Raw genomic sequence first — 23,909 nt, forward strand, 5'->3', positions numbered from 1 at the left:
GACACGGCCGAAACGTCATCATCATATATTACGGATCGCAGAACGCGCGCACACGCTCGACGCCTCGACTCCTCCCATTTTCATTTAGTTGGAGCCGCTGCCGCTCCGCCGTCGCCCCGGCCCGTGTGCTTGTCGGCCGCCCGAGAGCCGAATAATTTGCGCACGCCACAAAGTAACGCAACATGCACTACGGCATTCTCCTTGCTTTTCTCGCCTCCAATTGTTGTTGTAACTCGCGATAGAGAAAAGGCCGTTAAAACGCCAGCATCGACGAGAGCATGGCTGCAGCGCTGAGATGCGGAAGACGGCTGCTGAACCTCCGAAATCAAGCCCTCGCCAATGTACCAAAAAGATGCGAGGGTGGCTTCTATGTACTGTGAGTTACACTTTTTTACATCAACGATAAAAGAGGTTAGATTCTCATGATGAATGTGTGCGAGCGAGTACGATACGTCGGTGGCTCGTGCGGTAGGGGACAACGTGATAGAGAGAAAGAGAGAGAGAGAAAACGAGAGTATGAGAGCAGCCGACTATCGAGCTTTTGCTGCTGCTGCTGGGGAAATGTTGCCGCAATGTAGGATGCTGATGAGAATTTTAGGGTGGTACAACGAATCCCAGCACCTGTGCGTGGGTGGCATGAGCTGCGCAAATGGACTGGCTAATGGGTTTTTTTACGGGGGATGCTTTAGCTCTCTGATGGGATGAGTTCTACACAGTCGGATTATGATGTACTTTATGCTCGAGTTTTCTTCCTTCCTTTCTGTCTTTTTCTACTCTTTTTTACTATTTTGTATGGCAAAGAGCTTTTTTCGCATCGACGAGGTTCAATCTAATGGATATTTTTCCACTCAAGATATATGAGAAAATGTTGCATCGAGTGGTGCTAAATTGTTTCATACTGCACAGTGCTTTGCTTTGCTTTACTTTGTGTAACATAAAGTGTATGATTACTTAATCGAGCATTTGTTTGTTCTTTTACAGCCTGCCAGAAATTGGAGATATACCAGACAAGTATCCTCTGTTGAAAGAGGAAACTATGTTACCAGAGTTTAATCATTTTACCATAGAAAAATGCTTTGCAGCTATTGGAAAGCAGGCCTTAGAACTTGAACAAATTGTTTCAAAATTTGAAAATGATTTAGATAGTAAGTGAACATTTTCATAAACATTGTCATTTTTTACTCATAACCATTACTATTTATAAAATATTAATCAAATATTTTATTCCAGCATTAGAAGATAAAGACATCTTTAAAGATGTTCTTGAACCTATTGAAAATATGGAAATGCCCTTGCAAATGACTCTTGGGATCTCAAAGGTCTTATATTATGGTAATCAGTCTCTTATGCCAACAAAATACTACTTGAGCATTCACAAAAGAGCATGGGCTGCAGTTTGTCACAAATTTTATAATAAAAACATTTATGAAGCATGCAAGAAAGTATTAGAAACTAAAAAAAATTTAACGGAAGAACAAGAGCGCATTTTAAAAAAATATGTTCTGGAAGGAAAATTTTATGGGTTGGAGCTCAATGAAAGTGAAAGAAAAAGATTGCATCGTCTAATAAATCAAATTAATAACAGCAAGGAAGAATTCAGACAAAAACTTGAAATAGGCACAAATATGTTTAAACACAAAATTACAGATCCACACCAAGTAAAAGGTTTGCCAGATAGTTTTTTAAAACAAATTGCTGCTGATCCCAAGCAATTTGACTCAGGTCCATGGATTATCACTTTAAATCCAGAAATAGTAAAAAAATTCTTAGGTAAATTTATTATTATTTTTATCATTATTATTAATATTATTTTTATTATGTTTATTAATTAAAATTTATTTAATATTGTCTTACAGAGTATTGTCCAGATCCAATGTTGAGATGGAATATTTGGCTTGCAAACAATTTAAGATGTTCAAAGTATGGAGATGATTCTATACAAACTAGTTCACTTGTGGATAACATTTCAGCTGACAAAACAGCAATGGCAAAAATGTTAGGTTTTAACAATTATTCTGAAATGAGTATGGCTACAAAAATGGTTGGTAGTTTGGAGAATGTACATAAATTCATGAACACACTTTTACAAGCAGGTATTAAGAAAACATTTAATTGTCACAAACTACTAAATTTTGTTAACTCTATAAAATAATTGATGACTTCTATTGCAGCCTATCCACGTCAAGTTGAAGAAATGAACCAACTGAGTGAATTTGCTCAAGAACGTGGTTATGACAAAATTGAGCAGTGGGATGTTCCATATTGGGCAAGAAAACAAAGAAAAACCATCTATAAGTAAGTTTCAATTGTTACAAGGACGACGAGCAATTGACAACTTTTTAATGTGCTCGTGCATATTTATTTGCTAAGACTTTTAAGAATTCATACAGAAAAAGTTTCCTGTGTGAAAAATTGTGTATAGTTTCTGCGTTTAATTTTTCCCGTGAAAAAGCGTATGCTATAATGCAATCTATTCTCACCATAAGTGCATACCGTTATGGGAAGAGAAAGGTGCATCCTTGGTCTAGCGCGAATCACGCAAGATTTAGGAGTTTGAATCTTTACAATAGCACGCGTAATTCTACGATACTTCATTGGTCGTAGTAGAAGGGATTCAACATCCAATAATCTCCGACGTCAATATTTTCTTATGCATTTATTTTTTTTTGACTCTTCAACGTTCGATATTATTTTTACAGCTATGACGATGAAACTCTTCACGAGTATTTTCCATTACCCAACGTACTCCAAGGACTATTTGATCTAACCAAGCGATTATTCAACGTTGAAATAGTCGAGCGTGAGCGTGTCGATGTATGGCACCGGAATGTCCGTTTCTTTGATGTCTATGATCTCGACATATCGACCACAGACAACATTGGCAGCTTTTATCTCGATTCTTATGCTCAGAGCGGCAATCAAGACGACGGTTATGTGCTTTTGTTGAGAAATAAGAGCCAGGTTCACAATAACAAGGCACTTTCTTCAATGATCAATAATTTCGAGAGGCCAGGAAAGGACGGCGGGCCGTCCTTCATATCGTTCGCAGCTGTACAGTTGCTTTTTGGAAATGTAAGTTATTGCATCTAATATTTTAATACTTTAATACTTATCTAATGAAGCGATTGAAAATACTGCCTTGGATAATTTTATGTTTTGCAAATAAAGAGTTACTCGTAGATAAGTTTTAATTTTAAAGTATACTTTTTTTAGAGAGAGGAGGGGGGGGGGGAGGATAATTCAGTATTATCGTTTGTTACCAATTTTCAAAGTATTTTATTTTACTAGTATGAAAAAAATATTTATGAACTTCTGTATGAATTCTGGGAATATTTAATATATTTAAACTTTTAAGATTCAATCTACAGAACCGTCATTATTAAATTAGTTTCTTTGGTTTTGCCATATGTACTAATTTTTTGAAATGTAATGTAATTTCAAAGTTAAAAAAACCGCTAAAATTATTTCCGGGCAAAACTAATCGACCATTATTTTTCGTAAATTTGTCATAAACAAAATAATTGATAGAAAAATCAAAATATTTCGACATCAGTGCGTGCTTAAAGGATTACTAAAAGAGTGCAAAATTTCAACAGGATCGGTTAAATACTTTTGGCTTCACTGAATTTGAAAAATATAATTTAGGGAAATGAAAAATGTATGTCTTAGAATATCGTTTTTTCCCTAATTATATTGTTTAAATCGGTAAAAACTTAACTCAAAATATATTCAACCGATCTTTTTGAAATTTGACACACTTTATTAATCTTTTAAGCCCGTACTGATGTTAAGATATTTTTATTCTTCCATTAATTATTTTTACATTTTGATTCACCTTAAAAAAAGTAAAAAAATAGATATATAGATATGGAAACTAAAAACTCAATATTATTTTATCACTTGCAGTTTGGACACTTGTTGCAACAAATTCTGACTCGCGTTCGTTCGTCTGAAGTGGCTGGACTATCAAATGTAGAATGGGACGCAACTGGACTTAGCAGAAGTCTTATGGTTAATTTTGCATTCGAAGGGGAAGTACTTCGAAGCATAAGTTCTCATTATGAAACAGGAGAACCTTTGAATGACCAGATGATTCAGAGTATTATATCGTCCAGAAATCACTTGGCCGGTTACCGGCTTTGCCAAGAATTGTATCTGTCGAAATTTGACTTAGAACTACATTCGCAGTTAGTTTTCAACCATGTTAATTACAATTTATGTTTGCTGATAAATCAATACTTACATATTTTATTCATTTTAGAATGAGGCCGTGGGAAAAAATTATGAAACAAGTATGGAAGGAACATTTTGTTTTTCCTGAAGATAAAAAAGATTCTCATCCTTGTTCATGGGACGATGTTTTCATTAGCGATTTTGGTGCAGCTTACTATTGGTATGTTTGAAATTTTCTAGTTAAAATTATACTTATAAAATGTGATGGTAAAATATAAACATTTATTTTCAGCGATCTATACTCAAGAATGTTGGCCGCCGATGCTTATAACGCCTTCCGAGAGGTGCCAGGTGATGACGAAGTAGAGAGGCGTAAAATTGGCCTACGATTTAAGGACACAGTACTGTCTCTGGGCGGTAGTGTACACGCTAGTGAAGTATTCCGACGATTCCGTGGTAGAGACCCTTGCGAGAAAGCTTTTATTAAGAGCCTCGAACTCGATTAAGGTACAAGAGAGCAGATTCGTTGACCATTGAGGGTCAGAGTGGTGATTTGCTGAATGGATGCAGAAAGTCTGAGATCTTAATCTCACTTGTTACTGTTGTTACTCGAATGAAAATGTATTCTAAACAATGCATTTTCTTTGTTTGTGTTTTAAATGTTATCTTGAGCTAATTTGCGAATACTTCGAATGAGTGCTTGATACAAAGCCTTCTACTCATAAAATTATTTATAGTTTTTCTCGATGCTTTCGCGGTTATTATTTAATGAACCAAGTTCCTTAAATTACAGTAATTGTACATGTACATAGTATAGTTATAAAGTCTTTTACAACATTTATATTTATGATTGAATTGTATAATTCTTCTCTACGCGATATTTTTATGTTTGCAAGAAATAAATTATAGTTTAGTTACTTGAAAAAAATCGATAACATATCGAAATAAAACAGAATTTCTCATTGATATAGTAATACCGCGAAGACGTTGAAAAATTCTTGTGATTGATTTTACATTTTTATAAGTGAAATATTTAAAAGGATGAATTTCGTATACACATTCGTGAAAGATTAAATTTTGATTGTGATACATTGCAACGATTTTTTTTTCAAAATCACTGATTAAATTATAAGGTTTAAAAATTCACTGATGAATGTAAAATGTATTTGCTAATGTACATATAAATGACTATTACGAAGTTGTGTTGATTCATTGTAATAAATAATTGATACTTTATAAATGACTTAGATTGAATAATTATCATCAAAATATTATTTAATAAAAATATTTATTAATTTTATGAATGTTTTTTTGATTATTAAAAATGTATTATTTTAAATTAATCGCATTATTATAATATTAATTGCATTTTTCACTCAAATCAATATTATAATTTTTTGTCCTTTAACTTTTGGCAACATGATTCATAAATGTTATACCATGTGAATCGTAGTCAATGGCCAATAATGCATTCATACTAAATCACAGATTTGTTCATAGTGTAATAACATTTAAGATGGTTTTAAAAACGTTTGCTGGAGTAAATTTAGAATGTCGAGAAGTAAGCAGCACACTTCATCTGACACATGAAAAATGATCGACGACGGTACACTTTTCATATAAATGTATATAACAATGGATTTTCAAACAGTAAATAACATACAGGCAACATTTTGCTAATGTTAACTTTGTACAGCCAAAAAGATTTTTTTCTCCTTGTATCATTATATGCTAGACTAAGGCTACTGTAACTATAGCGGCAAACAGTAGTATGATGATGACCCAATAGCCACAAACCTTATCTTTTTGACTAACGGTTCGAACAGCCCGTGTACCATCTATTAATCTTTCGTCTGTTCGGTCTATATGGTCAGCCAAGTCGTCAATTATTTCTAAATGAAGAATAAAAATGATTAAATAAAAAAGTAACTCGGCTGTTTATAGCAATTTTTAAAATTCAATATTCACCATTGTGATCAGTAACTTCAGAATTAATAGCTTGTGCGATCAGCTTTTGCCTTGATATTATCTTGGAAAGCTCATCTAAACCTTCTTCTTGTTCTATTTGGAAAGTATTTCATTAATTATTCCTGATTTAAGATTAATTATTATTAATATTTGATGCCTTACGCCTAAGCAATTGTTGCTTTTGAGATTTTAAATCTGCTACACTCGTAGGTTGAGAATTTAGTAATTGTGTTTGGTCATTATCATCGTCAAGGCCCCAACTAGTTGTACCACCATCAGCAAATGCAGAAGTCGATGGGCCCAATAGTCTTGCTCTTGATAAAGCTAACTCATTTGTTTTAGACTCATACAGTCTTCGCATTTGGAGATCTTTACTTTGCAAGATTTCCACTTGTCGCATTCTACGCTCTGCCTCCCCCCCAGTACTGATTTAAATTTATATTAAGGAAAATAACATTCTAGTAGAAAATTATGAATGTTTCTATTTTTTTTTCTTTAATTTATCATTAACTTAAGAATTAAGTAAATTATTACTGTTGGTAGTAAATTGAAGGATACATAAGTTGATCTCTCCGAGCTTGATTGATCTTATATCTGAGATCTTGAACTTGTTGACTGTAATGGTTTAATTTAATTCTGATATTAGCCGAGAGACTTGCAAAAGCTTGAGATGTTCTAGCTTCCCTGTCTCTTTGAGTTAACTGTTCCATAATTTCTCTCTGCAAATTGTCGCAAGCTTCATAATCGACCATCCTTAAACGAGATGAAAACAATTTTAAGCTGTCATAAGGAGTATTCAGTAAAGAGCAGACGACTTACCATCGATCGTCTCCATCATCGATGTATACAAGTGTCATTGTGTTTAAGGCGATAAAGAGTTAAGCAAAAAGAACGAAAGAACAAGCGACGATAATTCGATTAATGCTTGAAAGATTGTATTAATTAGGCGTAAAAGTTATTGGCATGGCAAATATAAACATTTGCGTGGAAGGTATCTGAATTCGAAAGCTTTGTGAATTGGCAGAGCGTCAGAGTATGATGCGTATGTTGAATGATGGAAAGAAAACACAGTATGTTTTACGTCGGTCGTGTCGTTGATTCACCGCCAGCAGAATAAACATTTTTCATGGAGAACGCTCAAGTCTGTTCCGTTAAGTGTCCAATGACACCGATCAAGACTTGGCACTTGGCTGACACATGGAGTTCGCGACAAGAAACGCATAGTCAAACGTACCCGCACGAACGCGTGCCCCCTACTTTATTCGCCAAAGTCCCCTAGTTCCCTCTCTTGCGCTTGTGGCAAAAAAACAACTAGATCCTATGAGATATGGCTGCCTTCTTCACAGCAGTAGCAGCAGAACTTTGAGCGAGGAAAACGATTCATCCTCGAGTCGTCGGAGTAGGGTGAATTGCACGATAAACAAGGACGGCTCTTGGCTGTGCTCGTCAGTGTGATCGCCGATCGCATACAGAGTGTTGTAAAAACTGTGGCGATTGCTGTGGTGTGGTGAGTGGTCAGTCGTACTGGTGGTGTCGGCTGCCAATACAAGTGTCGCGCAACGCAACTCCGGCACTGCTGCTGGCGAGCGAGCTTACGCACGTAACGAGTAATCCAGTATAAAACGTCAGTTCTGGATTCATCGCCATATCGTGCATCGGACGCACGTTCGTCGCACTTCTCAACGGGACTGTCTGCTTTCGTAGTCATCGTCGTCGTCGATTGCTAGTTTCTTTTGAAGTGTTTTCTTAAAAACATTCATATAATATATAGTCATAGTCACAATATGGGCCTGTGATTGATTCAGGTTGAAAGTGAAATAACATGTTCCCTGCATTATGCTCATCAAAACAAGCAGAACAACTCGAGAAAGTATAAAAGGTGAGTTGTCTGAAGCCTGCCGTGGCTCTTTTTATGTGTGAGTGACTGGCGTATATGCATGTACGTACCTGAACCTATAGCTACTATATGTGTGCGTGTTTTATATACCTATACTAACGTGCACGAGATTCAAGAGAAAGGAGAGAGAGAGAGAGAGAGAGAGAGAGACAAGATCGATTCTTTATCGTCGTCGTTGTGTGCCGAGGTGTTATGTATGTATGTATACACTGCAAAGCTGTAATAATGGAAAAGGGCAACAGATGGTACTCGTTCTCTTTTGTTGCTGCTACTAAAAAATTTCTCGAAAAAATGAATAATGTTGTTTCCGCGGCATTGATAGCACAGAGTGAGTTTTATCATTGAGTCGCTGGCAAATAACAGTTATAATCCCATTGTGGACGCGAACAATACGAATAAACGGTGGATCTTACTATGAGAAATGACGTATTATAGAAAAACGTGCCTATGTATCCAATTGAATTTTTTTTTTAAGCTAATGTAAGTAAAAAGAATTTTTCATCCGAGTGAACGTACATGTCATCTGATTAACGTGCATGTTACAAGGACGATGTAGATTTATTTGAGCTTTTGAAGCGTTTGTGATTGGAGATTGGGTAATACCGTATCATCGTAATTCAATGCAATTTTTAAACATTTTTTCATTGCTTCGATGTCAGGGTGAAGTAATCATTGTTGTTGTTGTTGTTATTACCAATTCAACTTGTTTAAAAAGTATAACTATGAAGTAAAACTATGAAATATTAAATAAAAGATGTTATGCGTTATTTCAAAGAAAAACATGTTAACGTGAATAATTATTGTGTTTACATGTTATTATTTAATTTATTTCATTACATCACAATCTGATTCTTTTGCAGATTGAGTGAAGATGAATAGTGAAGCAAGGGTGGATGCAATTTCTACTGCTTCAATTATAAATTCCAGCACAATATCTAGTATATCAAATATGATGATGGAAGATCCAGAAAAGCCAGTAACGCCAATATTTTTACAAACACAGGCAGCAAAAGGTACAAACAATTAAGCTACCAGTTAATTTGATATTATTATACGATGACATCTTGTGTGCAAATTTTTATTGAAACTTTTAGTTTCTAATGAGAAACAATCTGATATATTAATATATTTACAGGTTTGGCAGGAGCCTTTGTGTGGGCAGCATTATTTATAAGTTGTCAACAAATTTATCAGCATCTAAGGTGGTATACTAACGCTGCTGAGCAGCGTTGGATAGTACGTATCCTCTTTATAGTGCCCATCTATGCTACCTACTCCTGGATTTCTCTGCTATTCTTCAACAATGAGAGTTATTATGTATATTTCTTCACTGTACGAGACTGCTATGAAGCCTTTGTTATTTACAATTTCCTCTCATTATGCTACGAGTATCTTGGTGGTGAGGGAAACATCATGTCTGAAATACGAGGAAAGCCCATTCGGTCCAGCTGCATTTATGGTACCTACTGTCTAGCTGGCAAGACATATACCATTGGATTCCTGAGATTCTGCAAGCAAGCAACACTTCAGTTTTGCTTTGTCAAGCCACTCATGGCGTTTATAATCATATTCCTGCAAGCTTTTGGCCACTATCGAGACGGTGATTGGTCGCCTGATGGTGGCTACGTATACATAACGTGCATTTACAACATTAGCGTCACGTTGGCGCTTTATGGACTGTTTCTATTTTATTTCGCCACCAGAGATCTTTTGACGCCGTTCGATCCCGTGCTCAAATTTTGCACTGTTAAAAGCGTCATTTTCTTGTCGTTCTGGCAAGGTAAGTCAAAATTGTACTCATAATTTTATAGACTTTATCGTTCGAAAAATTTTTCGCCAAAATTTTTATCTTATCAAATAAATTTTTTTCAACTCTTTTAACGCCCATTTTTATGTAACGCATCAAGGCTAAATACGGAAATCAAATTGTAGCTTACTGTGAATTCAGTCTAAAAAATTTTATTTGATAATACGTTCATCCGGTAATATGTTCCAAAGTACGTCCAAATACATAAACGTCGCAATTGGGGAAAAAAATTAAAATAAATGTTGCGGTGAAAAAGTATCCTTTCGTCGGTCATAGGCCTATCAAGCAAAATATCTTATCTTAATTCCTTTAAAGCACCTTACGTACGTGGAAATTCATATCTCTCTGATTAGAGCGCTTATCGTCGATAAATGCAATTTCTCACTTATTACGCAGGAAATTGAAAACAAACAATAACGTGAAAATTTTTGGTGTTACGTAGCTTACCGATTCAAATATTTCAGGAGTTTTATTGGCAGTACTGGAAAAGGCCCAAGTGATTTCGCCCGTGATAAATAGTCTCGGGCAATCTACGTCTGCTGGTACAGTATCGGCTGGTTACCAAAATTTCCTAATCTGCATAGAGATGCTGTTTGCCGCTGTTGCGCTACGTTACGCTTTCCCGTATCAAATTTACGCGGCTGGTTGCAGAACTGATTCGCGTGGCCGCAGCGTAACTATGCAGAGTATCAGCAGTAGCCTCAAGGTAATTTATTCAGAAGGGCTTGCCTATGATAAATATTACAATGATTTCATCATTTGAATGTTTGTAGGAAACCATGAATCCAAAGGACATAATGACTGATGCCATTCACAATTTTCATCCTCAATATCAGCAGTACACGCAATACAGTTCTGGTAAGTTTTTTGATGATTCAGATAATTTTTCGCTTTTTTTAGTAACACGACCATTTTTGATTATATTTTACACTCGTTTTAATTGATAATCACTATTTGATATCAAAACCACGATTGAAAGCTGTAAGTTTAGTTTATTTTTATACCTGTGGCCCGGAAAGGAAATAAGCTATTTTCATCACTGCATGCGCAAAGTTCTACTTCGCGCACGTTGTAATGAAAATTAGTGTACGCAACTGGGGCGGTTGTCAATCTCCCGTCCCCGTTGCGTAATCTACTATTCAAGATCATTAGCCGAGCGAGAAAGTGGCACTTTCCGCACGCAATGATGAAAAATGGTATTAAAGATCTAGGGCAATAATATACATTTGTTAAAGAAGTCCTGGTTATTCACAGCTTCCAATAATATAAAACAGTGTAAAATTTATTCGATATTTTGTGTCTCCCATTCATAAAGTACATATTTTACACCTACTGTTTATTTGTATGCATGAATTTCCATTGCTTTTTTACTGCAGCTTGCATGAATCGCAATTCGCATTTGTTTCTTTTCCTTCTTCCAACACTCATGTACTACTTATTCACTTTATTTTGGACAATTAATAAAAAATTGGGGATGGTAAAGGTCACTAAAAGATAATTTGCATAGAAAAAAAGTAGTAGCTTTTAAATAAACATACATCGTGATCAATTAATTGCACAGGCACAGTGTATATGTTATCGATTGGAGTCTGGATTTTGTTTTTAACGTTTACCTATTTTTGTGCTTTAAACGCAAATTAATTTATATCAAAATCAAGGCAGCTATAAATTTCAAACTGAAAGTAATGCTTATGTCAGTTTTAACTTAAAAATTATGTGAAAAACCACAAACACCGAAATATAAGAAGCAAAAATCGTTAAGTAGCTGCGATCTTTTTATTTTATTTTTCAGACGTCAATACCAACATGCCGTACGAAAAGCTGTGAAGTAAATTAAGTAAAATTTACAAAAACGGAGTTGATAAAGATTTAATGAAGGCCGGTCAATCTTTATGAGTTAGAAGAAACGATAATAGAGTTGACATTTTTCTTCAATTTTTTATACAAAAGACTAGGAATACGCAGCGATGGTTACGATACTACTTCTTGATTTTTTTAGTTTTATTTCGTAAAAAAATCACGTGAACTCGAGACATTATATGCAGGGTATAAGTACTTAAAATAAAATATATTTATATATTTTTCAATTTTTTTGACTGGACTCTATTATAACTTATAGCAATTGATCCAGATTTTGAAAAATATATTGTAAAAAATAATTACTCACACAAGATTAAAACAGTTAATAATAATTATATATTCGTTATTTCGTTGCTTTTTTAGGAAAGGTTTTTATACGTTTTTAATTCCACATTTTACACGTTACTTTATGTTAATCATTATAATCTTTCTAAGATCGACGTTGTTTTGAAAGTTTCGAGAATCCGCGTCAAATTAAATTCGAAATTATTTGAATGTCTCTAGAGCTAATTCTGTAAGAATCGTAAAACACAAATAACTTCAAATGTACGCACCTTGCATTTAATTTTAATCATAGAAAAATTTTAAGTGTACAGAGTGCTGTGTGACTCGGCAAAGCTCACATAGGCCAATTTTTATTTTGCCTCATTAAGGTATTATTCATAAATTTAGTTGCTATAAATACTCTAATTAACCAATAAGACGCGAATTCAAAATCGATCAGTATTTTTGTTTCATTTACAAATTATTCAATTATTCCTTCGAATGTTTGACCATTGATGTTAAAAAAAATATAAAATGCATTAGAGATAATTTACTCTAAACAAACCTCAATATATAGTATCATTAAGCACATACTCGAAAACTATATTACTCGAATACAAATATAAAAAATCTAATATTCTCATATAGAATTAAGAAAAAGTGAAAGGAACGAAAACGTGTGTACGATATATTGATATAAATAAATGTTTTAAAAAGTCCAAAATCTTTTTTGTTTCGTTTGTTCCTTTAAATACATGATTTATTTTTATTTCTTTGAATCATATAATCTTTTATTATTAATGTATTCATATCCAATGCATAGCATGCAAGGTAGAGTAAAAAATATTTCTGTTCATACCATGTAATGATATGTAAGGACCTCAATGAAAGATGTAGATCAATGTTTTCGAAACTATCAGTCATTTTGCTTTTGAATACTTTCAAATTTACTTTTTGCATTTTCTTGCGTGCTAATCAATTTAGTTTTTTTTTTAAATACCTTCTTTTAAGATGAAACATCTTTTTCATTCTGTAGATCGAGTTTTTTATACTGTTACCGTTACATTCATTTCTTTTCTATGTTATATAATTATAATTAAGAGGTGGTACTTTTATAAATAAAGTTTGCATATATAATATAAACATATAAGGGTGGTCTATTTTTCAAAAAATTGTTTAAGACTGTGGATGCAACGGAATCAAAAGATCAAAGTTTGAAAGAACGTTTATTCTTTTGTAAAAGTATAAAAAGTAAAATTTGGAGGTTTCAATAAATTTTTAAAGTTTATTTTTTGACATTAAAAAATCAAGGCCTACAGACAGTAACGTCATAGGTTGCCAAATGTAATCATTTAGGTATAACTGGTTTTGTGAATAAATTTTTTATGGTATTTTTTTCACCGTAGAACGGATATAGCGAAAAAATCATTTTCAGTGCCAATTTTTTAAATTAATTTAACGAAAAATTCGTCTGTCAGTTCTAAGAAAATGAAAAAAAAATCTAAAGGTATTTTACTTTTTAGCTTACATGCATGACGAAAAGAGTCACATGCAATATTAACATGATCCATTCACGCTGGGTGATTGGGTTAAAATTGTTAAATTTCACGGGATTTACTTGTACGGTAAAATTCCGCCAGTAAGTGCATATTTCATGACTTGAATTTAGAATTTTTTACTGAGCATAGGCATAAGAGAAAAAATAACAAAAATTAATGTTGACTTAATATTCTACGTTCTTTGCATCTCATGGAACAAACAAATTTTTGATTTTACACAAATTCTGAAACTGCTTGTCGGTTTAAAAATATATTCTTAGTAGATACATTTTGGGCGTGATCGTGATGTGCAAAGAGAGAAAAATTTTTATAATCGAAAAACGTACAAGTGTTAGAACTTTTTTTATCAAGCCTTGAACGAGTCCTGAGCTTCAAAATGATTTGATCGCGTTACTGATGAAATCACTTATTTGTGGTTCTTTCCCAGAAATATATTAGAGATTTGAAAATAAATATGCCTGAAAACTTTTTTTTGTTTGATGACACGTAAAATACAAGCAATTATTGATTCTAAGACTTCAATTTGATAAGAAAGACAAATTGCTACTAAATAACTACGTTTGAACAAAAATAAATAAAACGAATTTTCCCAACCATCCGGAATTAGCCTTGAAAATATAAGTCTTTTGATGACCCGAGCAATGAAAAAAATTCTAGTTCGAAAATTCGATGTACACGGAGGTGATATTTTGCATATCTCGTTGACATATGTAACTGGTTCTGAAAATTTGAAAATTTTCTGTGGAATCGAGAAGAATACAACAATATTGGAAAAATGACCTCAGTTTTGTTTATTTGTGCTAGTTTAAGATTGTGTCATGTTGACATGCAGTAAGCAGATTTGGGAAGATGTTCTTTTTTACAGCGGATACAATTAAAATCGGAACAAAAATAAAAAATAAATTTCGTTTCATTAGTATACACACGTAAATTGACTAAATGTGATTGGGAATGCCATTATACTATGCATGTTAATTGCCTGTTTCGAGTCTCGATCGATTATCAAAAGGTGCGATTAAATATGCGATTTTTCTATTATTTTCAAGAGTAGATTCCGATACAATTTTCCTGAGGTTTATGATTTTTTCCTCATTATGAGAATTTTGACTTTTATCTGATTAAATCGCATAATACTCGCCCTAATATGATTGAGGGAATACTGAAATTTAGGCGGAAATGAAATAATTAAATAATTTTATTAAAACTTTTTGTACAGTTTTTCTTAAAAGCAGCGAATGTAAAAAATTGAAAAAATCCAATCAACATTTTTAGAAATTTTTTTTTGAAATTCCTAAAAAATATTTATGAAAATCATCATGGTAATTACCCTGATTTTGGTATTCCCTTATTTCATAAATACATGGTATATAGCCGGGTAAGTAATTTTCATGAAAAAAAAGACATACTCGAAATTATTAAAAAAAACTCTCATAAGCTAAATGAAAAATTCCAAATCTAGGAGGTAGTACGAAAAACCAACGAGGCATGAGAGTTTCAAGCTACGATCCCGATGACCCGCAAAACATGCCTGTTCCACCGCCCCAAAGGCGTACACATCAAAATGCACAACAAAAGCCAGTCCCGACCATATCGCAGAATTACAACGAGAAGACGATGCTCTTGAGCAGTGACGACGAATTTCAGTAGAGTTAAAAAAATAACAATGATATAAAACCAAAGAATTGAGCTGGTAAACATGCGCAATTGATCATATTACCGTATATAGGATGACTGCTTCAATACCCGGCCACATCTAAAATTTGATCATAAATAATCTTTTAAATTATTGAAATTATAAGTTGATAATTATTACTTATTTACAAGGAGAACTTCTGACCTATTAACACTCCATGCATAGTAAAGATTTTCAAATAAAAAAGAAATTATTTATAAAATGATCCCTAAGACCTATTAGATTAAAATAAGTACATGGAGGTTCATTATCGAGTACTATAGTATCCAGAAGAATTTTGTCAAGCATCATTCATCTGGGGGGGAGAAGGTTTCCTTGTAATTCTTCTCTTTTTTGTTCTATAAAGTATTTCTAAAATGGTACAATAAACGTATCTTGAAGTGGAAAGTGAATAGATATTTGTTTCATTGGATTTTTGTCACAATTCATTACCGGCTAGTTTCTAATTTGAATTAACCACGATGAAAATTATTTTTATAAAGTTGTACAATTCCAAATAAATTTAAAAGTAATTTAAAATTTTTTTGTGAATGTGACAAATTTTATTGTTCAAGCTATTATATGAAAAAATGGCCTGTGATTTTAAATCAGTATGTTTTATGTGACTAGTTATCGGTACAGTCACCCTATGAAATTGCTTGAATAAATTTCAGCTATCATAGCTGTGTAAGATGAAAATGTTACATGTATATATGTATACATTGAGATGAAACTTGTTAATATTTTCATCTGTGCACAGATAAAAAAATATGCTTCGACGAATAAGATTTTGATACGAAGATTAATCAGGGATGGGCCTTTTTTATACTGTCCCGAAAAAAATACGTAGACAAGAATGATGCTAATATTAAATCTATTTTTTTACTTGTAACATATATGATGATTATCATTTTTCGTTCGTTTGTGGTTGCGAAGCATTGGATAAAAAAACATAATTTCTAGTGCAATAGCTAGAACCTCAGAAGAAACAAGAGTTGTTGAGTTTTCTCTCCTTGTAAGTACTATCGTCATAAATCATAATATTGAAAGAAAATAAATGAAAAGACCAATGTTCCCACTTCCCAGTGATGTTAAAAAATATAAGACACGACATTTGTTTATCTTTCTCACTAAGATCTACACTTGATTACATATTATTAATTTACAAAAAAAAAAATATTGTTACATAATCTATATTGATCCATCAAATAAAGATTTATTTTTTAAAAATTACTAACTGTTTCTTCGTCCACGGTTTTTATGTTACTCGTTCTAAGAGTGATATGAAAATCGACGGCTTGAACTTTTTATGTTTTTTAATGAAGTACTTGAAAAGAGGAAAAAATGACACGAATCAATTGTAAATCTCAATAATAATATTTCATGTAAAACCATCAATAGTTTCAGAAAAAAAAATTAAACGGATGATTTTTTAACATATTTAACATGTTATTCAATATTTTAAATTTTACAAGTAAAAAATAAGCCTAAAGTTACTGCAACTGTCCGCTAATTTTTAAGAAATTGATAAGCACAAAACCTTAAGTACGTCGAAAATCTAAACTTCTACAAATTCAACGATTGCTCGAGGTAGTTGGCCAGTAAACTTAAATGTTTCCAATACCGGTCAAATTTTGGGTGGTCATTCTTTGGAAAAGTAACATAAATCAACAACGATAATTTCAATAAAAATCAAAATTTAAGTTCTCAAGAACGAGCTTTTCAGGCATGATGATTTTGACGCGGACTTTTATGAAAAGCTCGTGAATTTACGTAAAATTTTTTTTAAAAACTAGATATCGTTTCTGATCACATTCTTAAAAATTAAAAGTCGACGCGATTGTTACAAAGATATTTCAAAAATAGAGACAGATTTTATGATTTTTCAAAGATGCCTATAGAAAAACTAAACGAAAATTTTGGTCAAGGTATGCATTTTATAGATAAAAATATGAAGTGAGTTAAGTGAGTTTCACTGGCCAACTATATTAATTGAATCCTTGTAAATTTAAAATGAGAAAAAGGCTTATGACGTTGTTTATGTGTTCCTTAACGTTAGTATATTACATTATATTATATATATTATATATTCTGAGTGAATGTTATGAAAATAAAAAAAATCATTGCTGTGCATACTGTTATTGATTTAATCATTGTAATCGTTTTTTTTTAATTGTAAGCATTCAAGAGGATACAAAACCACTTGCATGGTTTATTTAAAAAACTCTTTTCGACATAATTTATTTTCATATTGGTATTTTTCTAAAAAGTTACATATAAATGCCAATCTTGAAAATTGCGTTTGAACACATTGAAAATGGTCGGAATTTTTTAGTATATTTTTATTTAAAATGCCTGTGAACAAATTTTTCTTCAAATCGTTGCTACTTACTGAAATTAACAAAAAAAAATACTTACGAAGCTTTTGAGGAAATTATTAAATGGAAAAAAATTGTGAAAAGGGGTTTAATTGTATAAAAAAAAGATGACTTTGATGTACCATTAAAAATACATGCTTGCGTATATTCTCTGCGTTAATAAGTCGACACTAAAAAAAAAAGAACTATATATGTGTATATACATAATTTAAGCTAAAAGAACTTTAAGAGTAATATAGGATTTTACATTTAGATGCTATATGACGATCGAAAAATTATGTCTGAGAATACAAATTGGTTGTTTGTGATATTTTATGGTATCCGAAAATTTATGATTTGAATAAATATAGTCGATACCTACGGTAAAATTGCAAACTAGTATTCAATTTCTCTTCTGTACCAAAATGTTCCAAGAAAATACACTCCGTAACAAAATTATTGCATCAACAATTTTGATTGAAATTCTGTCAATTTTTAAAAGCTACAGTGTATACGTGGAGGTATATAGCTCCTATTTGTTGGTATTGTTAAATATGTACTATGCTCCTAAATATCACTTTTTGTTTAGCTAACATCGCTCTGACTCCATCCTATCTCAATCAATTCAAACATTCAGGCATACACGATTTCAGAAAGTCGAGACATTTTACGTACTGTATGGTAATACCTTCAAAACGGCCTATAGGACGTAAAAAATCGTGAAGAATTTTTTTTTTTAAATTACTCGTCGAAAAGAGTACTTTGTGATGGTGTATGTTTGATTTGGATAAACGAATGACTGTAGTCCAGGAACACTTTTAAACAATCGATTTTTTTCGTCATTTTTGGCGTTACGCTTAAGGGCGACTGATCACTTAGGATTGACTCAAACATAATAAAAATATCCTATATGACTTTAAACTAGGAAAAATTTTCAAGAAAACTCAAAACAAATTCGTGTCGATACGATCAAAATTGACGAAATTTCAATAATAAGTGTTAACGCGATAATCTTATTGCGGAGTACAAGATGCTATATTATGATACTTTGAAATCCTAATTATATTACTTAGGATGTGATTGAGATTTCAGAATTTGGGTAGGTTTTTTTGTCAACCAGGTGTTTAGTATGAATATATTTTACGATAAAAAAATTTTTCAACTATTTTGATTCTTATTTCCTTTTTTAAATTGCATCTCAAAACAACATCTTGCTCCCGCACGTGCATCCACGCAGTGCATGAAAAATTTCACGAATATTTTATCAGTAATTTTAGAGATATCTTCGAAACCTGTTCAGTAAAAGTAGATCCCTCCTTAAATTTTCATATTCTTTACATACTTTTATTATTTTAGTAATCATAAAATTGATGTTAATGAAGGGTTTCAAAATAACATAAGATGATTATAGCCATTTGGGTCACTTGGGTAGTACATAGAAAATGAAAGTAGCAGGCATGTTCATTTGAAATATACTTATATTTTTATTCAGCTTGCTGATTACGCTTTACACTAATTGTTATTAATTAAGCACTAATAGTCCTGAAGACATTGATACCAGTAAGTGCTGTTGAAATGATAATGCCCGTACATTGTGGGTGCCAATGTAACTCTTTAATGTCAGACTGTCCTTGATGAATAAAAAGCAACTGTGGCGGTAAATCTTCAATCATTTCATCTTTTGTCTCATCAACTTCTATCGACAAATCCCATTGAACTATCTGATCATCAGCAGCTCCTGATGCAAAAACTGTTGCTTCGTGAGGATGCCATTCAAGCGTTGTAATGGGTTGAGAATGATGTGTAAAGGTTGCTAGAGGTTGTAATTTACTAGATGCAAACTGTCTCAAATCCCACAACTTAACCAATCCATCATCACCACCAGATAGGAGATATTGTGATTCTATTTTATTCCACGATATAACATTTATGTCTGATGAATGAGCTTCAGAAGCTGTCAACATGCATGCAGAGTGTGGTTGAGCTCTTATGTCCCAAATTTTTATGCTAAAAAATAAGAAATGAATTAATAATTAAATAAACATGATTTTTTTAAGAATTTAATGTTCTTAAATATGTTTACCTAAAAATATATGTATATATGTATGATTAAAAAATTCTTAATTAATAAAAGTATACCTTTTGTCAACTGAACAAGATGCAAATACATTTTTTTCATTTGGAGACCACTGAATGTCTTCAACACTGGTGGAATGTGAAGTAAAAGGAATTGAACTGACTGACCATGTTTCTTTGCAATTCCATACATGTATATTTCCTTTACAATCTCCAGAAGCTAAATAACCTTGTTCAACATTTGACCAATCTAGAGCATATCCTTCACTAGGATGACCTTTAAATGAGAAAATTGGTTTTCCTGGTGTTTCTAAAGTTCTATGTTCATTTTGTTCATCAGAAACGGGTGATTCATCATCAATAGCTTTTAATTCTTTACTCAGATCCCATAAATGAACACGTCCAAGCTCACTCCAACTTGCAGCAAGTGTTTTATCACCAAAGCGTTTAGATCTGCAGAAAAAAGTCATGTTTAACAAATATCAAGTAAACTTTTTTTATTTTTTAAGAGTCTTAAAGATATCAATGTTGAAGCAGATAGAAAATTCAATGTTTTATCTTGTTTTTGTAGCTGCTTCATAAAAGATAAGATTGAAAAATGAAAATACAAGTTTAAACTACAGTAGATTTATGAAAAATTGTTTTCAAAGGCTCAAGTTTTGGTAATTTTTATTTTAAATTTATTCTTCAAGATAGCATGCTAAGTTCAAATTTAGTTTTACAAACGTTTATGGTTGATATTGACTTTCCAGCACAAAATGTATCTCTTTAAGAGAGAAAAAGGTATTTAATTTACATATTAAAACATATTAGGACTTATGTACGACTTAGACCTCTGAATTTAAGGAAATACTTTTCTGCGTTGAAAGCAGCAATGTAACCATGTAACCAGTATATATTTTATTGTAATTCGAGAAAATATTTCCAAAAATAGAGTGAGAAGAACATGATTAATCAAAATCAAATTTTATGATTAATCATTGATATGATTAATCATTGATATTAATCATTGATATGATTAATCATTGATCTTACCTTATACGATTGACACATCCCTTGTGTTTTAATGCTATCGAAGACATAATGGGAACATTTGTGTCTTGTTCAGATTCATCATCACTAGATTCATCATCACTAGAATCATGTTTTTGTTTTATTCCATGTAGATTCGACATTTTTATTAGGAGTAAATTATTTACATGAGTTTTCGGTGCCTGTGTACCAGACACTATGTACATGGTAAATGGATCAACTTCTCTGTTATTTCCAAGATCGTCTTGGATTATATCAAAACTTAAGCATGGGGCTCCTGTTCGAGCTTGATGGTATAAGCGATATGCAGATTCATCCATAACTAATTTTCCTGTCTCATTATTTCCAGATAAATCACCTGAACTTTCACAGTTAGGGTCATCTTCCATCATTTCAACTTCTTCACTCATTGTAAATGTGTTTGAAATAGGTAACCCTGAAAATTAGTCGAGAAAAAAATGAACACATGAAAGTAAAAAATATATTCAAGGTACACAAATTTTATACTTTTGATTTTAAATTAAAGCTAACAGTATTAACTAGAAAATGCACATTGAATAACTAAGAATGTACTGATAAAAATAATACTGAATAGTAAATTTATACTTTGAACAATTGTAAATTGTTTTATCATTAAAAATTAAAAGCCACTAATAATAAAATTTAATTTCTAGAAATAGAATATTAATTAGTACTGTAATATTATTATATACTTAAATTAAATTTTATTACATACCTCAAGTGTTTTAGTAGTATATTTTACTTCAGTTATATGTTCACAGCTAAGGTACTATTGCTGTAAACTATTTTTCACTGGTAAAAAGAAGTTTAAGCAATATAAATATTACTGATCCGTACATTCAATACCGGTTTCTACTTAATAACCTTAGCACATGTGCTGCGGACATCGATGTCATCAGCGCCTCAGTCGTCCAGCGACAGTTAGGGTGATTCTACAACCTACGTAGAATTTTGGGTTGCGCATTGTATGTTCTGTGATAGCGTATACGGACGAGTAATGTCAACATCGAAAATTAATATAATTATTCACTGTTAATAATATTAAGGGCCAGGCATACCCTCTCAGTTGGTATTCAGTACCGAATTATTTTGTCCTCACTTTTCTGAATGAATAATCAATCAATCATCTTGAAACTTTGTAATTACGTTCAGGGGATTTATACGATTATTCCGTGCCTGAACTGGCCAATGTTTGAGACAAAGCTTTTTGATACTTAAAGGCGCGAGGTTTTCAACTGCAAAAAAAAGTGATGAATTGAATATTAATAAACTGCTGTTTAAGAACAGCTGAAATTTGAAGTGAAACTCCAACAATATCACCCGAAAAAATCAAAATTTAAGCAAGTAAATAATTTAATTAAAAAATAAAGTTAAATAAAATTTTAAGAGAAAAATTCAACCAAGAAAAAAGACTTACGTTTCACTTCTGGTCTTTTACAACTAGCGTAGTCGGATAAGGAACGCTGGCTCAAAAGCTCAAAACGTCGCAAAAAGTTTTTACAAAAAAAATTACGTCAAGTTTTACGTAAGACCTTCTCTTGAGAAAAAATCGAAAAAAAATCATTTTTTTCTAGCTAATTATTCTAGCTTAGAAATATATTAATACATTATCTGCTTGCAAGAAATAATATTTTTATTTCATACTTTTCATTTTTCTTCCTTAAAATCATGCTTAAGGCTTCACATGAACTAGCTCATGTAATTTCTAACGTAAATTCTTATGGAATAAATTACTAACATAATTAGAGTTTTTAAGTCCATTTCTTGCATAATAATTTACTTAAGAACTTTTACTGTGAATAATCGTACCTATAAGATTTTACGTAAGATAGAATAACAAATTTTGTGAAAGTTAAAGTTTTGAGCTAATGTAAGAACTTATTTCACATTGAAATTAGTCTAATAGTTCATTTGTAGTTGTTACATTGAACTATTCATTGCGATAATCGATAACATTAGCTACTCATGTTTTATAATAGTTAAAAGAATTTACAATTTATTTATAAAACATTTATTTATTTATAGAACCATATTTTTATTCAAAAATGTCACTATTATCTCAAAGATTTACATTATAAATATAAATATATTACATTAATATAATTTGATTGAATATTTATAACTTTAAAAATTTTGTAATTTGTAAAACATTATTTCATAAGGCTAAATTTTAATGAATAGCTAATAAATCAAACATTTTAATGATAACCACTTTGACAATTTGGAAAAATCAATTTCCTATTTTTTGTATTACACTAAAATATAGATACTTAACAAATGTATTGATTTTAGAATAATTTTATTATAAATTAGAACAAAATAATATTTTTACTGCGTGTAAATATTTTCACTAATGGTAGTAAAAGTATAAACAATTTGATCAAAACATACTTCTATCAAATCATTTTATCGAAACCACAGATTCTCTGTAAAGGATGTGACAGTAGTTTTGACATAAAGTTATGTATATCAACAGGATCATATGATGATTTCATATTATATGAATTACTATTAGTAATTAATTTGGATAATTGAGCATGAATTTCTTTGCATTTGCTATTGGATAGTTCAGGATCATGAATATATAAAATATCTATAAAAAAATGTTGATATTTAATCATTTTTTGTAGATTAGCAGTATTGATTTTGGGTAATGTAAATGATCTGCTGTACAGTAGTATTAATCGCACTGCATTATTAGTCAACATCTCATGTAAATTCAATTGCTTTGATAATACATTAAATATACTATCCACTTCAAAATACTGTACAGGTTCTGTTTCATTTATTTGTTCAACATCTTCCAAGGCATTCATTAAAATTTTTGAGTCTGATGAAAAATTACAAATCCACTTTGCTCCATTGGAATCTATTGTTATAAATGCAAATTTATGATTTGCATTGATATCCAATTTAATATGAACAAATATTTCAATCGCTCGCTTGATCATGTACAAAACATGAGATTTAACAATTTCATCACTTCCAAATTCGCAAACAAGGTCGATTACAAAAATTATTTTTTCACTAGAAGCATCAATACTTCCTTCTTGAATAAAATTGTTTGTGTTCATGATGATGATCAATGTTTTATTAATATTACAAATAAAATATTGAACTAAAGTTTTACTTCTCCGGTTTTGTTTATTAAAATATAAACAACACTGATAATATACCGGATTATGAATTAACCACGAAATTTAAAGTAGTCACTTTGAAAGGG

General features: G+C 31.7%; 5 protein-coding genes across 7 annotated transcripts; 2 read left to right on the forward strand and 3 right to left on the reverse strand.

Annotated features, from left to right (window-relative positions):
- The first annotated feature begins 79 nt into the window (after positions 1-79).
- Positions 80-5,430, forward strand: LOC106651386 (oligopeptidase A). Its single transcript, XM_014369857.2, has 9 exons — positions 80-376; positions 982-1,145; positions 1,231-1,770; positions 1,857-2,093; positions 2,172-2,295; positions 2,700-3,072; positions 3,907-4,187; positions 4,262-4,393; positions 4,466-5,430. The coding sequence occupies exons 1-9, from the start codon at positions 279-281 to the stop codon at positions 4,677-4,679; spliced, it is 2,163 nt and encodes a 720-aa protein (XP_014225343.1). The 5' UTR covers positions 80-278; the 3' UTR covers positions 4,680-5,430.
- Positions 5,431-5,521: 91 nt separating this feature from the next.
- On the reverse strand, positions 5,522-7,393 carry LOC106651584 (syntaxin-8). Its single transcript, XM_014370148.2, has 5 exons — positions 6,961-7,393; positions 6,700-6,894; positions 6,304-6,566; positions 6,142-6,234; positions 5,522-6,065 (listed from the first exon to the last, which is right to left on the reverse strand). Exons 1-5 carry the CDS (start codon positions 6,996-6,998, stop codon positions 5,905-5,907), a joined length of 750 nt encoding a protein of 249 aa, XP_014225634.1. The 5' UTR covers positions 6,999-7,393; the 3' UTR covers positions 5,522-5,904.
- A 133-nt stretch (positions 7,394-7,526) lies between these two features.
- LOC106651583 (transmembrane protein 184B) lies at positions 7,527-17,331 on the forward strand. 3 transcript variants are annotated; one of them, XM_014370145.2, is made up of 6 exons: positions 7,527-8,020; positions 8,899-9,051; positions 9,174-9,818; positions 10,310-10,551; positions 10,619-10,703; positions 14,988-17,331. In XM_014370145.2, exons 2-6 carry the CDS (start codon positions 8,910-8,912, stop codon positions 15,173-15,175), a joined length of 1,302 nt encoding a protein of 433 aa, XP_014225631.1. In that variant the 5' UTR covers positions 7,527-8,020; positions 8,899-8,909; the 3' UTR covers positions 15,176-17,331. The 3 variants fall into 3 exon arrangements, with proteins under 3 accessions (XP_014225631.1, XP_014225633.1, XP_014225632.1); XM_014370147.2 differs by lacking the exon at positions 14,988-17,331 and adding an exon at positions 11,638-12,693 and having other exon boundaries at positions 7,542-8,020; XM_014370146.2 differs by lacking the exon at positions 7,527-8,020 and adding an exon at positions 8,255-8,518.
- Positions 17,332-17,612: 281 nt separating this feature from the next.
- LOC106651587 (glutamate-rich WD repeat-containing protein 1) lies at positions 17,613-21,648 on the reverse strand. Its single transcript, XM_014370150.2, has 4 exons — positions 21,402-21,648; positions 20,669-21,101; positions 19,697-20,086; positions 17,613-19,564 (listed from the first exon to the last, which is right to left on the reverse strand). Exons 2-4 carry the CDS (start codon positions 21,073-21,075, stop codon positions 19,084-19,086), a joined length of 1,278 nt encoding a protein of 425 aa, XP_014225636.1. The 5' UTR covers positions 21,076-21,101; positions 21,402-21,648; the 3' UTR covers positions 17,613-19,083.
- Positions 21,649-22,900: 1,252 nt separating this feature from the next.
- Positions 22,901-23,904, reverse strand: LOC106651588 (BRISC and BRCA1-A complex member 1-like). Its single transcript, XM_014370151.2, has one exon. It carries the CDS (start codon positions 23,758-23,760, stop codon positions 23,083-23,085), a length of 678 nt encoding a protein of 225 aa, XP_014225637.1. The 5' UTR covers positions 23,761-23,904; the 3' UTR covers positions 22,901-23,082.
- Between the last annotated feature and the right edge of the window lie 5 nt (positions 23,905-23,909).

Source organism: Trichogramma pretiosum, unplaced genomic scaffold (genome assembly GCF_000599845.2).
Source record: "Trichogramma pretiosum strain Unisexual culture from Peru unplaced genomic scaffold, Tpre_2.0 scaffold9, whole genome shotgun sequence".
Lineage (NCBI taxonomy): Eukaryota > Metazoa > Arthropoda > Insecta > Hymenoptera > Trichogrammatidae > Trichogramma > Trichogramma pretiosum.

What these genes read in the sequence shown, in the direction of transcription:
- LOC106651588 (XM_014370151.2), bottom strand. Translation starts at nt 23,760, where the DNA reads ATGAACACAAACAATTTTATTCAAGAAGGAAGTATTGATGCTTCTAGT.
- LOC106651584 (XM_014370148.2), bottom strand. Translation starts at nt 6,998, where the DNA reads ATGACACTTGTATACATCGATGATGGAGACGATCGATG. An exon ending in GCTCGGAGAGATCAACTTAT is followed by an intron (nt 6,567 to 6,699) that starts GTATCCTTCAAT and finishes AATTTAAATCAG; the next exon opens with TACTGGGGGGGAGGCAGAGC. An exon ending in AAAGCAACAATTGCTTAGGC is followed by an intron (nt 6,235 to 6,303) that starts GTAAGGCATCAA and finishes CTTTCCAAATAG; the next exon opens with AACAAGAAGAAGGTTTAGAT.
- LOC106651583 (XM_014370145.2), top strand. Translation starts at nt 8,910, where the DNA reads ATGAATAGTGAAGCAAGGGTGGATGCAATTTCTACTGCTTCAATTATA. An exon ending in ACAAACACAGGCAGCAAAAG is followed by an intron (nt 9,052 to 9,173) that starts GTACAAACAATT and finishes ATATATTTACAG; the next exon opens with GTTTGGCAGGAGCCTTTGTG. An exon ending in TTTCTTGTCGTTCTGGCAAG is followed by an intron (nt 9,819 to 10,309) that starts GTAAGTCAAAAT and finishes CAAATATTTCAG; the next exon opens with GAGTTTTATTGGCAGTACTG.
- LOC106651386 (XM_014369857.2), top strand. Translation starts at nt 279, where the DNA reads ATGGCTGCAGCGCTGAGATGCGGAAGACGGCTGCTGAACCTCCGAAAT. An exon ending in AATAGTAAAAAAATTCTTAG is followed by an intron (nt 1,771 to 1,856) that starts GTAAATTTATTA and finishes ATTGTCTTACAG; the next exon opens with AGTATTGTCCAGATCCAATG. An exon ending in TACAGTTGCTTTTTGGAAAT is followed by an intron (nt 3,073 to 3,906) that starts GTAAGTTATTGC and finishes TATCACTTGCAG; the next exon opens with TTTGGACACTTGTTGCAACA.
- LOC106651587 (XM_014370150.2), bottom strand. Translation starts at nt 21,075, where the DNA reads ATGAGTGAAGAAGTTGAAATGATGGAAGATGACCCTAACTGTGAAAGT. An exon ending in GGATGTGTCAATCGTATAAG is followed by an intron (nt 20,087 to 20,668) that starts GTAAGATCAATG and finishes TTTTTTCTGCAG; the next exon opens with ATCTAAACGCTTTGGTGATA. An exon ending in TCTTGTTCAGTTGACAAAAG is followed by an intron (nt 19,565 to 19,696) that starts GTATACTTTTAT and finishes CTTATTTTTTAG; the next exon opens with CATAAAAATTTGGGACATAA.